Source organism: Anticarsia gemmatalis, chromosome 7 (assembly GCF_050436995.1).
Source record: "Anticarsia gemmatalis isolate Benzon Research Colony breed Stoneville strain chromosome 7, ilAntGemm2 primary, whole genome shotgun sequence".
Taxonomy (NCBI): domain Eukaryota; kingdom Metazoa; phylum Arthropoda; class Insecta; order Lepidoptera; family Erebidae; genus Anticarsia; species Anticarsia gemmatalis.
The window spans coordinates 12,610,449-12,624,105 of record NC_134751.1 but is presented as its reverse complement, the minus strand read 5'-3'; the positions used below and the strand labels follow the sequence as shown (position 1 = coordinate 12,624,105).

At 36.2% G+C, this 13,657-nt stretch overlaps 2 protein-coding genes across 2 annotated transcripts; both read left to right on the top strand.

The window, feature by feature from the left end:
• The first annotated feature begins 3,202 nt into the window (after positions 1–3,202).
• LOC142974214 (uncharacterized) lies at positions 3,203–9,271 on the top strand. The gene is made up of 9 exons (XM_076116380.1): positions 3,203–3,295; positions 3,546–3,702; positions 3,832–5,138; positions 5,308–5,453; positions 5,984–6,002; positions 6,713–6,817; positions 6,932–7,088; positions 7,185–8,488; positions 8,572–9,271. Exons 1-9 carry the CDS (start codon positions 3,255–3,257, stop codon positions 8,738–8,740), a joined length of 3,405 nt encoding a protein of 1,134 aa, XP_075972495.1. The 5' UTR covers positions 3,203–3,254; the 3' UTR covers positions 8,741–9,271.
• Positions 9,272–10,343: 1,072 nt separating this feature from the next.
• Positions 10,344–12,259, top strand: LOC142974213 (esterase B1-like). The gene is made up of 3 exons (XM_076116379.1): positions 10,344–10,496; positions 10,690–11,990; positions 12,091–12,259. Exons 1-3 carry the CDS (start codon positions 10,344–10,346, stop codon positions 12,257–12,259), a joined length of 1,623 nt encoding a protein of 540 aa, XP_075972494.1.
• Positions 12,260–13,657: the final 1,398 nt, after the last annotated feature.

Below are 13,657 nucleotides of genomic sequence, written 5' to 3'. Positions count from 1 at the left end.
GGTCAGTTTAAACAACGGCTAGAAGCTCTGAATTTCAACTGAGTCAACTGAGAGACCTCGGCACTGCCTGAATTTAAGTTTAATTTGCTTCCTTAAACATCTACTTATGATTTAAGTTGTTTGTCTACACTGTGCTGGCTACGTTTTTTTTAAGACTTTTTGCACTCGATAATATAGTTGTGGTGACTTTTACAAACATACAAACTCTGGACATTGGGCAGGGCTTGGTAAGGTAACAATCTTCATTTCTAATATTAAAATAAAGATTTGTTAGGCAATACAATTAACAGTTAATTGAATGTTTGCAAAAATATTTAACAAATTAACTGCGTTAATCTTTTTAACTAACACGTCTTGTTTGACGTCATAGTGCAATAAATAGATAACGGCGCTTATCGCATTAGAATAAAGATACTATTAGATTTAGATAACCCTGCGGTACAGACAAAATATTGAGAAACCAACACGACACGGATAGAAAGCGATAAAGTAATTAGCATTTACATTTGCGCAGAATAACTAACTTGTAAACTACATTATATTTAGAAATACATTATTTCGATTGCCTATTTTCGTTTTATCCAAACCTGTTCATTCAGTCAGTGTTACGGAATTAGCTACAAACATACAAACTACAAACGACGCGACATAGTGAACGCGATGAGAATTTTAAGGTTACGATACCTTATTTGTTGCCCGATGTTTCAATTTAATTACATCGAACATGGGCCACAGAATGGTTAAACTTTCTATTACAAAAAATAATAGCAAATGTAAATAAAAACACGCTTGAGTAAATTATGCTTCTAGTCCACTTAAAAAAGCAGGTGTAGAGTGCGTGAGTGGGATCCTGAGCAATTTCTTCAGAAATTGGTTCGAGATGCTTAGAGAGTAATCATGCTAAAAATCCCCGCCTCTGGGAGGGGGTTAAAGTTCCAATTCTTTGGTTTTTCACTAATATCTTTGAAACGGTTCGTCGTAGAGAAAAAGTGTCTTCTACATAATGAAAGATAATAAAATTGTCTACAACTTTTGTTACGCACGCTTTATTGAAATTCTCATCAGTTTTCGAGCATCACGCTACGAAATAGTGAAAATGAATGTTTTTCAGCGTGTAATGCCCGATTACGTATTGTTGATACCTATAAATTAGATATTTTATTGCTAGCATAAGCTGGGAGTACCTCCAAGCTTAAACGAAGAATTTTTTAGGTTGTTTCACGTAGTCAAAAACCTGCAACACCTGCTTTTGGAGTATTATTTGAGCAAACTATTCTAAAGCGTACAAACTCGATAGGATTATCATTAGGCATCCTAGGGCCTTGTCTTCGTATTTTGGGCTATATCACCAGACCATCTCAACAATTACACTTGCACGGGTACCTTTTTACTCTATTATCACCTGATAGGTACAGGTGAAATTAAATTAAATTTGGTTTCATATTTCGTTCGTTACTGAGTTACAGTCATGTTAACTTATTATTATTGTTCATGGCGAAACGCATACATGATATCACGCTTGTTATATGAAGCTGTAGCAAGCGTGATATGGTGTATATACGTTTATGTAAAAGTCAGGCCTACATCAGATCAATCTTATTTTACATTGATTATAAAATAAATAAATAGAAGCTTAAGTTCAAGTTTGTAGGGTCGCCAACTTAGTCCCCCGGCTCCTACCCCTTTTTTAAGATGGCGGCCGGGGGTCTGAAGATAAGGCACCGCACAATAAAAAATAAAATTGCCTCCTCTGCAAAACGCAACTAAACTCTAGTACTAACTAACTAACTCGAGTACTTTTTAATAAACTAAACAGGAAAAAAAATAACAAAAAGAAAACAATTTAAAAAGATTAAACTAAGTAAATATTATCTCTTACATACTTAACAAATTAAAGTATTCATGTAAGTAATGATGCTCAAATGCTTAGATCACATGTAATTATCGGTTTGTTTGCGAAATTTTACGCACTACTATCTAGTTTTACTGGTCTATTCGCGTGCGCTAGGTAAACTAATTTCATAATTAAACAATAAGAGAAGAGATCGTAAAATGAAATTTCAACTGCTTTAAGATTTTTCTTAGCATTATTGTTTATGAAACATATGTGTTAGATAATGTTTCATAAACAACCACTAAAATATTAAAAGAGATTGTATAGTCATCATATAAAATAAAGCATTTCTCATCAATAATCTTCGACCAAACTTGTCGTACATACTAGGTACTTACTGACTTATATTAAAATCGCCTAGATATACTAAACTATATATACATATATTGGCTAAACCTTTGTTCCAAACTATGTTGGAGTCGGCTTCCAGTCTGACCGGATGCAGCTGGATACCATTGTTTTACATAGAGCGACTGCCTATCTGACCTCCACAACCCAATACCTGGGTTATAACACGATACCCTTCGGTAAGACTGGTTGTCAGACTTTCAAGCTTCTGACTACTGTTAACGACTGTCAAAGATCTTCGAAAATGACAGCCGGGACCCACAATTTAACGTGCCTTCCGAAACACGGAGGAACTCGATATGTATAAGATGGTCACCCATCCACAGAACAACCTCGACAAGCATAGCTTAACCTCAGAGATCGATCCGCGCGGCTGTTGTTAACTAAGCCACGAGCTCCTCTCTAAACTGATAATTATAAGTAAAGAAATAAATCAGTAAAGAGCAACTGGAGCAAATTATATAGTTATATTTTTTTTATAATTTTACAATGTTCCTGGATGAAATCGAGCTGCGACGCTAGAAGTATTTTGCAATTTGTTAGTTATAGGCCTAGGTTTAGATTATTGGTTTAATTCGCCAAAACTAGCGCATTGATAATCGTTTTTACAATTGCGGCTTTATATGTACATTTCGCGTCAAAAAAAGCGAAACACTCGAAAATTTCTGGTATCTTTCTTTTTTAACTATTTTTATGTCTAACTAAAACGTTTATACGACCCCTAAACATATAAAGCAATTGTGAATAAAGATGGTCCAAAAATATATTTTGTCAGAAGAAAACCGCGTCTTTTCTGGCAACCAATAGCAACCCTAATCTATAACTACTAAAATATCCATAAATAGAAGAGGTGTTTAATTTTTTTGTCGCGAAGTGTATTTACGCAATGTACATATTAGTATAAGTTTTTATTTAGCGATTAGTATTTCAGTTAGCGAGTATATAAGTGTGACTGACAACGGTATCAGTACTTCATTCCATTTCTCCACCTTCCTTCATACTCGTTAGAATTATGAAGACAATCACTACTATTCTAAGTGTCATAATACTCTTGTGAGTATATCCAAACATTAAATTACATCTCGTTTGTTACTTTAAAATAACGTGAGGGAATTAACGCGAACATCCATTTTATCGAATACTTAAAGGTTTAAGGCACAGGTTACATTGGCCATTGGATGTAGTCGTAAGCTGATTCGCTGAGCTTGAACTTTTTTCTTAGTTTTTTTTGTATTTATACATGTGTCAGTGTTATTAATAATTTTTGTGGAGTGAATTTGTAAAAGGTTATTTCTACCTACAGTGCTGCACAATGTAGTGCAACGAAAACAGCACAAGTGCAAGTACAGCAAGGCGCTTTAGCTGGGGAGCTGTTAGAACTGGTCACTGGCGACGGACAGTACTACAGCTTCAAAGGCATTCCCTACGCACAACCACCCGTCGGAGAATTGAGGTTTAAGGTTAGTGTACCTATAATATTATCTTACAAAAAATAATTCCTTTACTTAATTAAAAAATATTTTTTGTCATTACCGGATATTATTACATAGAGTTGTTCCTATTACAATTTACTTTTTTTTAACTTTCAGGCGCCTTTGCCCGCCTCATCATGGGATGGAGTGAGAGATGCAACACAGCACGGTTCAATGTGTCCGCATATAAATATTGTTACAAATGAATTTGTCTCGGGTGACGAAGACTGTTTGTTCCTCAATGTGTACTCACCAAACTTAACGCCTGAAAGCCCGCTGTCAGTAATATTTTTCATTCATGGAGGTGGATACATAAGCGGCTCAGGCAACGTTGACAAATTAGGACCTGACTTTCTAATGAGACAAAACATTGTGTTGGTCACTTTCAATTACCGATTAGCCGCTTTAGGCTTTCTAAGTCTCGGCACAGAGGAAGTGCCAGGAAATGCAGCACTAAAGGATCAAGTTCTAGCTTTGAAATGGGTAAATGACAACATTCAATTCTTTGGAGGCGATCCCAAGAAAATTACAATCATGGGTCAAAGTGCTGGAGGAGCTGCAGTTGGTTTTCACCTGGCTTCACCGATGTCAAAAGGGTTATTCCACAGAGCGATAGCATTGAGTGGTTCTCCTTATTGCGACTGGGCTATGGCTTATCAACCTGAAAGACGAGCTTTCAAGCTGGGAAAGCAACTGGGCTTTGAGACTCGAGACCCAGCCGCCCTCCACTCTTTTCTGCTGAACGTTAGTTCTGATGCAATTGTGAATCACACAAATCCTGATGTTTTGGCAGCAGAAGAAATTATCGTACCATCTATTATATGCAAGCAGTACCAATTTGCACCCGTCATAGAAAAATTCCATGGGGAAAACAATTTTTTGTCTGAAAATTTATTTAACAGTACCTTCCAGCACGCCAGTGAAGTAGATATCCTGTTTGGTCATACAAACGAAGAGGGTCTTGGTGCATTTAGTTTACCAAATGATGTTCTTTTTGAGCCTTACGACGAATTTGTAGAAATGTTTACTCCGCGCAAAATTCTGGACAGTTATGAGCCCAATGTAGTCTTGGAGGTGGGCAGTAGAATACGAGATCATTATTTTGGTAGCAAAAGCATTAATGAGAACGCCATGCGACAGTTTGTTAGCTTTGCAGGAGATGCATATATTAATTACGACGTTGTCAAGTACTTCGCTCTATTCCCGAATAAAGCAAAGAAATACATGTACAAGTTTTCCGGCGAATCAAGCAGAAATGTATACGGCCAACAGGGTATTCCGTACGGTATCTTTGGAGTGGGTCACAATGACGATGTCAGCAGTTTGTTTGACGAGAAAGCGAGAAATCTTTCAAAACCAATTGGAAAAGACTTGCAGATTATCGACAACTTTACGACTGCTATTAAGAATTTCGTTGAGAATGGGTAAGACATATATAACATCTGTAGTAATAATATAAGATGCACCAATTATGCTAATAACTAGGTTTTGTTATAGCAACTTTGCTTTGAGCACTTTTAAAACACGTTACAGGGGCAGGCAGTAAGATCAAGCATTAAATTACAATTTTGTAATTCGTTGTTATCTTTACAGGAACCCTGGATTATCGCTGAATGTGAACTGGCCCGAGTTCAATCTAGCCTCTATGAAGTACGGAGACATTAGTACTACAGTATGTGTGTCAAGTCTGAAAGAAGAAAAACTTATACCTTTCTGGGAGACTTTGTACCTACAACTCTGCTGGATATAACTGTTTTACCACTTTAATAAGTATTTTTGTACAACAATTTTAATAAGATTAAAGAAATATTTGGAGTATTTTTCCTGAAGCTCTGTATTTAATAAGTTAAGTACTTCAAAGTTTTTTTTTGTGTTATCTTTTACTTTGTGTTAACTTTCTGCTGTCGATGAATTCATTTTTGTGTATTTTATAAACTACAATAAAAGGTGTGTTACTGTGTTGACCTGCCGTTTTAAGTACACACTTTGATTTTGAATTTATTTTCTTTGTTTATAAATTAACAAAAAACATCAAGCATTGAATAAAGTAGTCAATTCAATAGGTAATTAATTCAAAATAAGAATCCAATTTTAAAATATTTCCCAACCTGCACTTTGGTTTCCAACATAGTGGACTCGAGGCCTAACTCCTTCCTCATTTCCCATTGCTCAGTGGGACATTAATGGGTTAAAATTATTTATTTATTAACATTCTTTTTTATCTACCTTTTTTCTGTGTCCCACTGCTGAGCAAATGCCTCTCCCCTAGACTTCCAGTCCCCTCGATCGTTTGCTACGTCCGGCATTTTAATATTGTAGTGATTAAATATCGTCCATTTTATTTTATTACTAGCTGACCCGCGCAACTTCGCTTGCGTCACATAAGAAAGAATGAAAAAAAAAATCCCGTTTTTGTAACATTTTTCGTTACTACTCCGATCCTAATGGCCGTAGCGTGATGTTATATAGCCTAAAGCCTTCCTCGATAAATGGTCTATCTAACACTGAAAGAATTTTTCAAATCGCACCTGTAGTTCCTGAGATTAGCGCGTTCAAACAAACAAACAAACAATCAAACAAACAAACAAACTCTTCAGCTTTATAATATTAGTATAGATTAGTATAGATTATAATATTAGTATAGATTTATTGCAATAGGTCGGTAGATAGCTCATACCAGACACGTGTGATAGACATAGGATTGTGACACATAGAGGTAGCCAAATAACATTATGGTAGAGATTTCAATAAATAAAAATTATTTTACATATTAACACGCGAAACAAAGTTAGTGTTACGTAACTCAAGTTGTACTCTAATATAACCCTGATGATTTTGTTATTTGTATACGCAGCAGATTGACGATCTCCTTTGCCTCATTTTAAACAGTAGAATAAAATTAAACACCTAATTACGTACATATTTCCACATTGTGCTGTCTTTATAATATTATTGACACAACAAACAATGAATTCGTTTATGAATTTGGAACAATAAGAATAAAAATATATAAAACATGGGCTCCGGATTTATTATTTCATTGCCAAGTCATTCTTACCCGCAGAATGGAAATTCCGAATATCATTATTGTTATATCGCTCCTGTAAGTATATTTTTAACTGGATTTAATTGTTAATTGTATATTACTACATTTATTTTACCTTATGTATATAAATACATTACGTTTATTATTTCTTACAAAACATGTTTTCTACAGTGCAGTACAATGTATTGCAACAGACACAGTACAAGTGCAAGTACAGCAAGGTGCTTTAGCTGGGGAACTGTTAGAACTGGTCACTGGTGAAGGACAGTACTACAGCTTCAAAGGCATTCCCTACGCACAACCGCCTGTCGGAGAATTGAGGTTTAAGGTAAGTCCATATTATTTCGTTCGAATTCGGTTTCTTTAAAACTAGTACTTAAACACAGTTAAACATACGTAATATCTTACATGTAATTACTTTCAGGCGCCCCAGCCTGCGTCATCATGGGAAGGAGTCAGAAATGCGAGTGAGCATGGATCCGTGTGTCCCCAAAAAGATATTCTAACGGAAGTGTTTATCCCAGGTGATGAAGACTGCTTGTTCCTCAATGTGTATTCACCAAATGTGACATCTGACGCTTGCTTGCCAGTCTTGTTCTTCATTCATGGAGGTGGCTTCAAGAGCGGCTCCGGTAATGTTGATAGTTTTGGACCTGACTTCTTTATAAGGAAAGACATTGTGTTGGTCACTATCAATTACAGATTAGATGCGTTAGGCTTTCTTAGTCTCGGAACTGAAGAAGTACCGGGAAATGCAGGATTAAAGGATCAAGTACTAGCATTGAAATGGGTACAACAGAACATTAAATACTTTGGAGGTGATCCGACTAAAGTGACCATCATGGGACAAAGTGCAGGCGGAGCTTCTGTTGGTTTTCACTTGGCTTCACCAATGTCGACAGGTTTGTTTCATAGAGCGATAGCATTGAGCGGTTCGCCGTACTGTGATTGGGCGTTATCTTATCATCCTGAAACGCGAGCGTTCAAACTTGGAAAACAGTTTGGGTATGAAACTCAAAACACAAGTGCACTCCTCTCATTTCTACAAACTGTTGGCTCAGATCAATTTGTGAACTATACGAATCCGAATGTGTTAGCATCTGAAGAAATAACATCTGTAATAACAAAAGAGTATCAGTTTCCACCTGTAGTGGAACAGTTCTTCGGAGAAAATAATTTTATATCAGAGAACTTGTTAAGTACGAATTTTAGTCACGTTAATAAAGCAGATGTGCTGTTTGGTTACACCAACCAAGAGGGCGTTACTGCGCTCGCAATAATAAAAAGTGTGCTTTTAGCTAGGTATGACGCGTTTATAGAAAACTTTGCATCAAGAAAAGTTGCTAATCACTATGCGCCAGACATAGTACTGAAAGTTGGTGCTAAAGTGCGTGATCACTATTTTGGAAATGAAAGTATAAGCGAGAAACTTGTCAAGGAATTTGTTAGTTATGTCAATGAAGCGAATTTTGATTATGACATCGTAAGATATTTTTCTCAGTTTCCTAATGAAGGTAGGAAATACATGTACCAGTTCTCTAGTGAGTCGAGCAGGAATGAGTATGGCAGTCAAGGTGCTCAGTACGGTATCTTCGGCGCGGGACATATTGATGACTTGAGCAACATGTTCGACCCCAAATCACGTAATTTGACCCTAGACATGAACAGCAACGAGTTCAAAATTATTGACAGATTTACTACACTAATCGCGAACTTCGTGAAATGCGGGTAAGTTTTCCTTGAGCTACTACGATAAAACGTATTCAATTGAACCGCGTGTAAAATATTTATTGCTATATTTTTTGTTTAAGGAACCCGACTCCGGACTCATCGTTCAATGTGACTTGGCCTGAGTTTGACTCCACTTCAATGAATTACATGGATATAGGCACCTATAATTTGACAGTTTCAAGTCTTACAGACGAGTCTTATTACAACTTCTTTGAGACGCTCTTTGAATCCGTTGGATTGATTTATTGATTTAGCTGTTTACTTTGTATAATAACTTTGTTCATTAAAATGTAAATTATTGTAACGCTACATAAACACTTTTAAGAGGATATTAATATAAAGTATTAATAAGCAATGACACAGACGCTGATATGGTTGTTTAAGGAGGCTCTTAAGGTGTACGCATGCCATCTATCAAAATCCGTTGAGTTATTTATCCGTAAAAGCGTTATAAAGATTTTATCTCCCGAAGAATTTTACATGAGTCTGTATAAACAATCGTTAATTATTATGTATAATAATAAACTTGACAGTTCGAATGTATGTGTACTCAATCAAATTATATTAGATAATATGCCATAATTCAAAAAGTCCAGGCGGACAGTTTCGTTTGCAAGAACTAGTACCTTTGTAATAAAATACATATATTGTATGTATGTCGTACACGTGGCATGAAACAATTGATTTGCGGTCTATCTCTGAGTGTATTTATTTGTATTAAGTAATGATCATATTGTTATTTTGTTATTTAGGCTTAGTATTTTATTTAGCATTTTTTATTTTATCTACTTACAAGTAAGTTCTATTAGTATAATGAGTACATACATCTGTAATATACCAATTGTCTGAATCATAATTCTTCCTTTTTACATTTATAAAAACCCGCCACCATGCCAGAAATACAATAAAAAGATACCATACAAAACCCATTCCCAACCCAACAGCAACTCTTGGTTCAATTTGGCCCTTATTATGATACGCTAATGTCATTTATATCAACAGTCCAATACAATAATTAGGTAGGATGTTAGCAATCGCACGCAATACTTTCGTTTTCACAAAATGTGAGAACAACAGTGGACGGGAGTCAATGGCCCTCTATCGTCTCTAACGTGCAAAAACTATATCAAAGAGCAGTTAATTGGACTTTATCAACGAAATAACTCTTTAACCACTTATCAGGCACAAAAATAAAAGTGGTATATTATTTACTCTTCAAACATTTTCCATTCTACTAAATGAGTGCAGTGTTATCCCGGACACACCACATTTGCGTTTGATACAATTATAAAATAATCAAAATGAAAGTTATAAATTGCGTCATATCAGTTTTATTGTAAGTACATTATTCTTTAAAATAATATGAAAACGTCAACGATTCTTCAACTAACAGTAATATTTGCAGAACATAGTGCTTTTTTAATTAAATTAATGTGATAATATATAAAATATAAAATCAAATGCGCGCGAAGCAATGATACGCTTGACGCCATCCATTCAGCCGTTGCTATTAGTGAGTAGTGATACTACTTTAACTGAAGAAATAGACTATGACACGACGTATATGTGGTTTATAAAGGATACAAAATTGAAGAGGCCGATACCAAATTGCTTACTGCGACTACCACATACCGATTCAATTTTAGGTTTACAGTCTGACTTTCTGTAGAAACTTAACCGACTGGGAAAAAGTGATGCGTTCGCGCAATGTTTGGGTTACGAGTATTATGTTCTTGACAACCATTAGTTAATTAAAATAACGTAAAATACAATTGAGACATGATTTTACGTCTAAAGTCCTAGTACAATTTGATAAAATGTAAATATTTTAAGGTTGAAATCATACCAAACAATGAACATCAACGCAGAAGTTGCAACGTATGTCCAAGTGAAACAAGGCCTACTAGCTGGTCAAATATTAGACCTCGTCACCGGTGAAGGACAGTATCACAGTTTCAAAGGTATTCCCTACGCGCAACCACCCGTGGGAGAGCTGAGGTTCAAAGTAAGTATTTTTAAGTATTCATTATTCATACAAAAAATTCAGGTGTGCTTATTGCTCGAACATAAATATCAAAAAATATATAAACTGATAAGTAGCTAAAATAAAAAATTGTATTTAATAATAAGCCAAAATTTTTTTTATTCGTAATCGCTCCTGTATAATGTAATTAGGTGAATAATTTGTTTCGTTACAGGCTCCCGTAGCTGCGTCAGCCTGGGACGGTGTCCGTGATGCAAAAGAACATGCCTCAGTGTGCCCTCAAAACGAAGTTCCAAGTATGGTAATCCCAGGTGATGAAGACTGCTTGTTCCTCAATGTATATTCACCAAATGTGATATCTAACGCTTGCTTGCCAGTCTTATTCTTCATTCATGGAGGTGGCTTCAAGAGCGGCTCCGGTAATGTTGATAGTTTTGGACCCGACTTCTTTATGAGAAAAAGCATTGTGTTGGTCACTATCAATTACAGATTAGATGCGTTAGGCTTTCTTAGTCTCGGAACTGAAGAAGTGCCAGGAAATGCTGGATTAAAGGATCAAGTTCTAGCATTGAAATGGGTGCAACAGAACATTAAATACTTTGGAGGTGATCCGACTAAAGTGACCATCATGGGACAAAGTGCAGGCGGAGCTTCTGTTGGTTTTCACTTGGCTTCACCAATGTCGACAGGTTTGTTTCATAGAGCGATAGCATTGAGCGGTTCGCCGTACTGTGATTGGGTTTTGCCTTATCATCCTAAAAGGCGGGCGTTCAAACTAGGAAAGCAATTTGGCTATGAAACCCAAAATACAAATGCATTTCTTTCATTCCTACAGACAGTTAGCTCTGATCAATTTGTGAACTATACGAATCCGTACGTATTAGCATCCGAAGTAATAACATCCGTACTAATAAAACAATATCAGTTTCCACCTGTAGAAGAAAAATTCGGCGGAGAGAATAATTTCATGTCAGAAAACTTGTTGAATACGAACTTTCGTTACGTTAATAAAGCAGACCTACTATTTGGTTACACTAATCAAGAGGCTGTTACTCTTTTAGCCTATATAAAAAGTGTTCTTTTACCAAGGTATGATGCGTTTAACGAAATGTTTGCATCCAGAAAAGTCGCTGACAACTATGCGCCAGATATAGTACTAAAAGTTGGTGCTAAAGTACGTGATCATTATTTTGAAAATAAGAATATAAGCGTGGAAAACATAATGGAATTTCTCGACTACGTCAGCGACGCTTCTATTAAATACGATACTGTTAGATATTATTCTCAATTTCCGAATAAAGGTAGGAAATACATGTACCAGTTCTCTAGTGAGTCGAGCAGGAATGAGTATGGCAGTCAAGGTGCTCAGTACGGTATCTTTGGTGCGGGACATACTGATGACTTGAGCAACTTGTTTGACCCCAAATCACGTAATCTGACTCTAGACATGAACAGCAACGAGTTCCAAATTATCGACAGATTTACTACACTGATTGCGAACTTCATCAAATGCGGGTAAGATAAAACTAGAAAACAAATAAAAAGGATCTAATTCATCTTTCAAAATAATCAAGTATTAAAATGAACAGTTTATAACGAGCAATTTTTTTTTCAGGAATCCTACCCCCGACTCTTCATTCAAAGTGTCTTGGCCTGAATTCAACGCCAGGTCGATGAAGTATATGGATATTGGTACAAACAAACTATCAATTTTAAGTCTTCGAAATGAAACATTTTATAAATTCTGGTTAAAACTTCATCAATCGGTCGGAGTATTTTATTAGTTACACACGCCGATTACATGGTATGTGTATGATATTTGAAACAAATACATAATGAATATATATTTTGTGTTAATGAAAATAATAAAGTAAAAGGGCGTTATTATATGTTTGTCATACACAATTATGTGAAACTTTTTGAATACATTGGTACAATCGATACGATTGTTAACTCTACCGACTCGCTGTTCAACGCCTGAATTCGACGAATATGAATCTATAAATACTATGCTTCAATAAAGTTAGTACTTTTATGTACATATAGCTAAATAAACTTATTGAATATTTTTGTTAAACCGTATTACGGATGATTACCATCTTGATTTTGATTGTATTAATCCAGGCACGAGATTTCCCTTATACAGGGTGGGCCGCGGAGGTTTGCGAATTTGAAAAATTCATAAAAAAAACCAAAAGTAATATTAAAACCAATTTATTTTTAAATTGAAGTTAACATTTGGGAAAATCATTTCTTAAACATAACACCATCTAGATGCGCACCATCTCGCTGCAAACATTCTTCGAATCTCGACTTCAAATTGACATAAACTCGTTCGCACATGGCGCGCGGAATAGCGGCCATTTCTTCGCGGATATTGGCCTTCAACTTTGCAATCGTGGTCGGATTATTATTGTAGACTCTACTTTTCATGTAGCCCCACAGGAAAAAATCTGGTGGAGTTAAATCCGGACTCCTCGGTGGCCATGGAAAGTCACCTCGGCGCGAAATGAGTTTTCCAGCAAACATCTCCTTTACTACTGCCAAACTCTCGTTAGAGGTATGGCAAGTGGCGTCATCTTGTTGAAACCATGTCGCACTATTGTACCCTCGAAATTCTGACAGTTGCGGGAAAAATAAATTGCATAACAAGGCTGTGAATCGCTCAGTATTTACTGTCACAGAATTCCCTCGCTGGTCTGTACGGAAGCTCCGACTTTGTGTATGTTTTCATTTGTCCTTTTCGTTCTTTCAGGCCCCTTAGGTTTCTGATTAAGGGTCGAACCGGTAGCCTCGAACTTTCTGACTCACGCCCTAATCAAACTTTCACTCGGACACTGTTTTAAATCATGCATCCATAGTGAGAGCGAAATGAACGTCGAAAAGTAACGCACAAATCAGCATTTTTGTAATATTTTTTTACACAGAACACAGCTGTTCACCCGTGAAGTGCTCCATTGTGACTAAATTTCCGAAGCCCGAGTTATAGTCCGTAAGCCAGTGACAGATTTTCACGACCAATTTCCTCTCAGTCGATAATTCGTAAAATGCCTCAGAGAGTCGCATTATGACGCGTTGTAAACGTCAGCTGCGGCTCCGAGGGTGGGTTGAGCAGTGGCAGCCGCTCAAACACGTAAAAAAAATAAAATTTTTTAGTCATTTCCTCCCGATTAAAAACTTGA

Excerpts from the sequence above, each read along its gene's own strand:
- LOC142974214 (XM_076116380.1), top strand. The coding sequence starts at position 3,255 with ATGAAGACAATCACTACTATTCTAAGTGTCATAATACTCTT. Across the intron at positions 3,296-3,545 it reads CTAAGTGTCATAATACTCTT|TGCTGCACAATGTAGTGCAA; the intron begins GTGAGTATATCC and ends TTCTACCTACAG. Across the intron at positions 3,703-3,831 it reads TCGGAGAATTGAGGTTTAAG|GCGCCTTTGCCCGCCTCATC; the intron begins GTTAGTGTACCT and ends TTTAACTTTCAG.
- LOC142974213 (XM_076116379.1), top strand. The coding sequence starts at position 10,344 with ATGAACATCAACGCAGAAGTTGCAACGTATGTCCAAGTGAAACAAGGC. Across the intron at positions 10,497-10,689 it reads TGGGAGAGCTGAGGTTCAAA|GCTCCCGTAGCTGCGTCAGC; the intron begins GTAAGTATTTTT and ends GTTTCGTTACAG. Across the intron at positions 11,991-12,090 it reads GCGAACTTCATCAAATGCGG|GAATCCTACCCCCGACTCTT; the intron begins GTAAGATAAAAC and ends TTTTTTTTTCAG.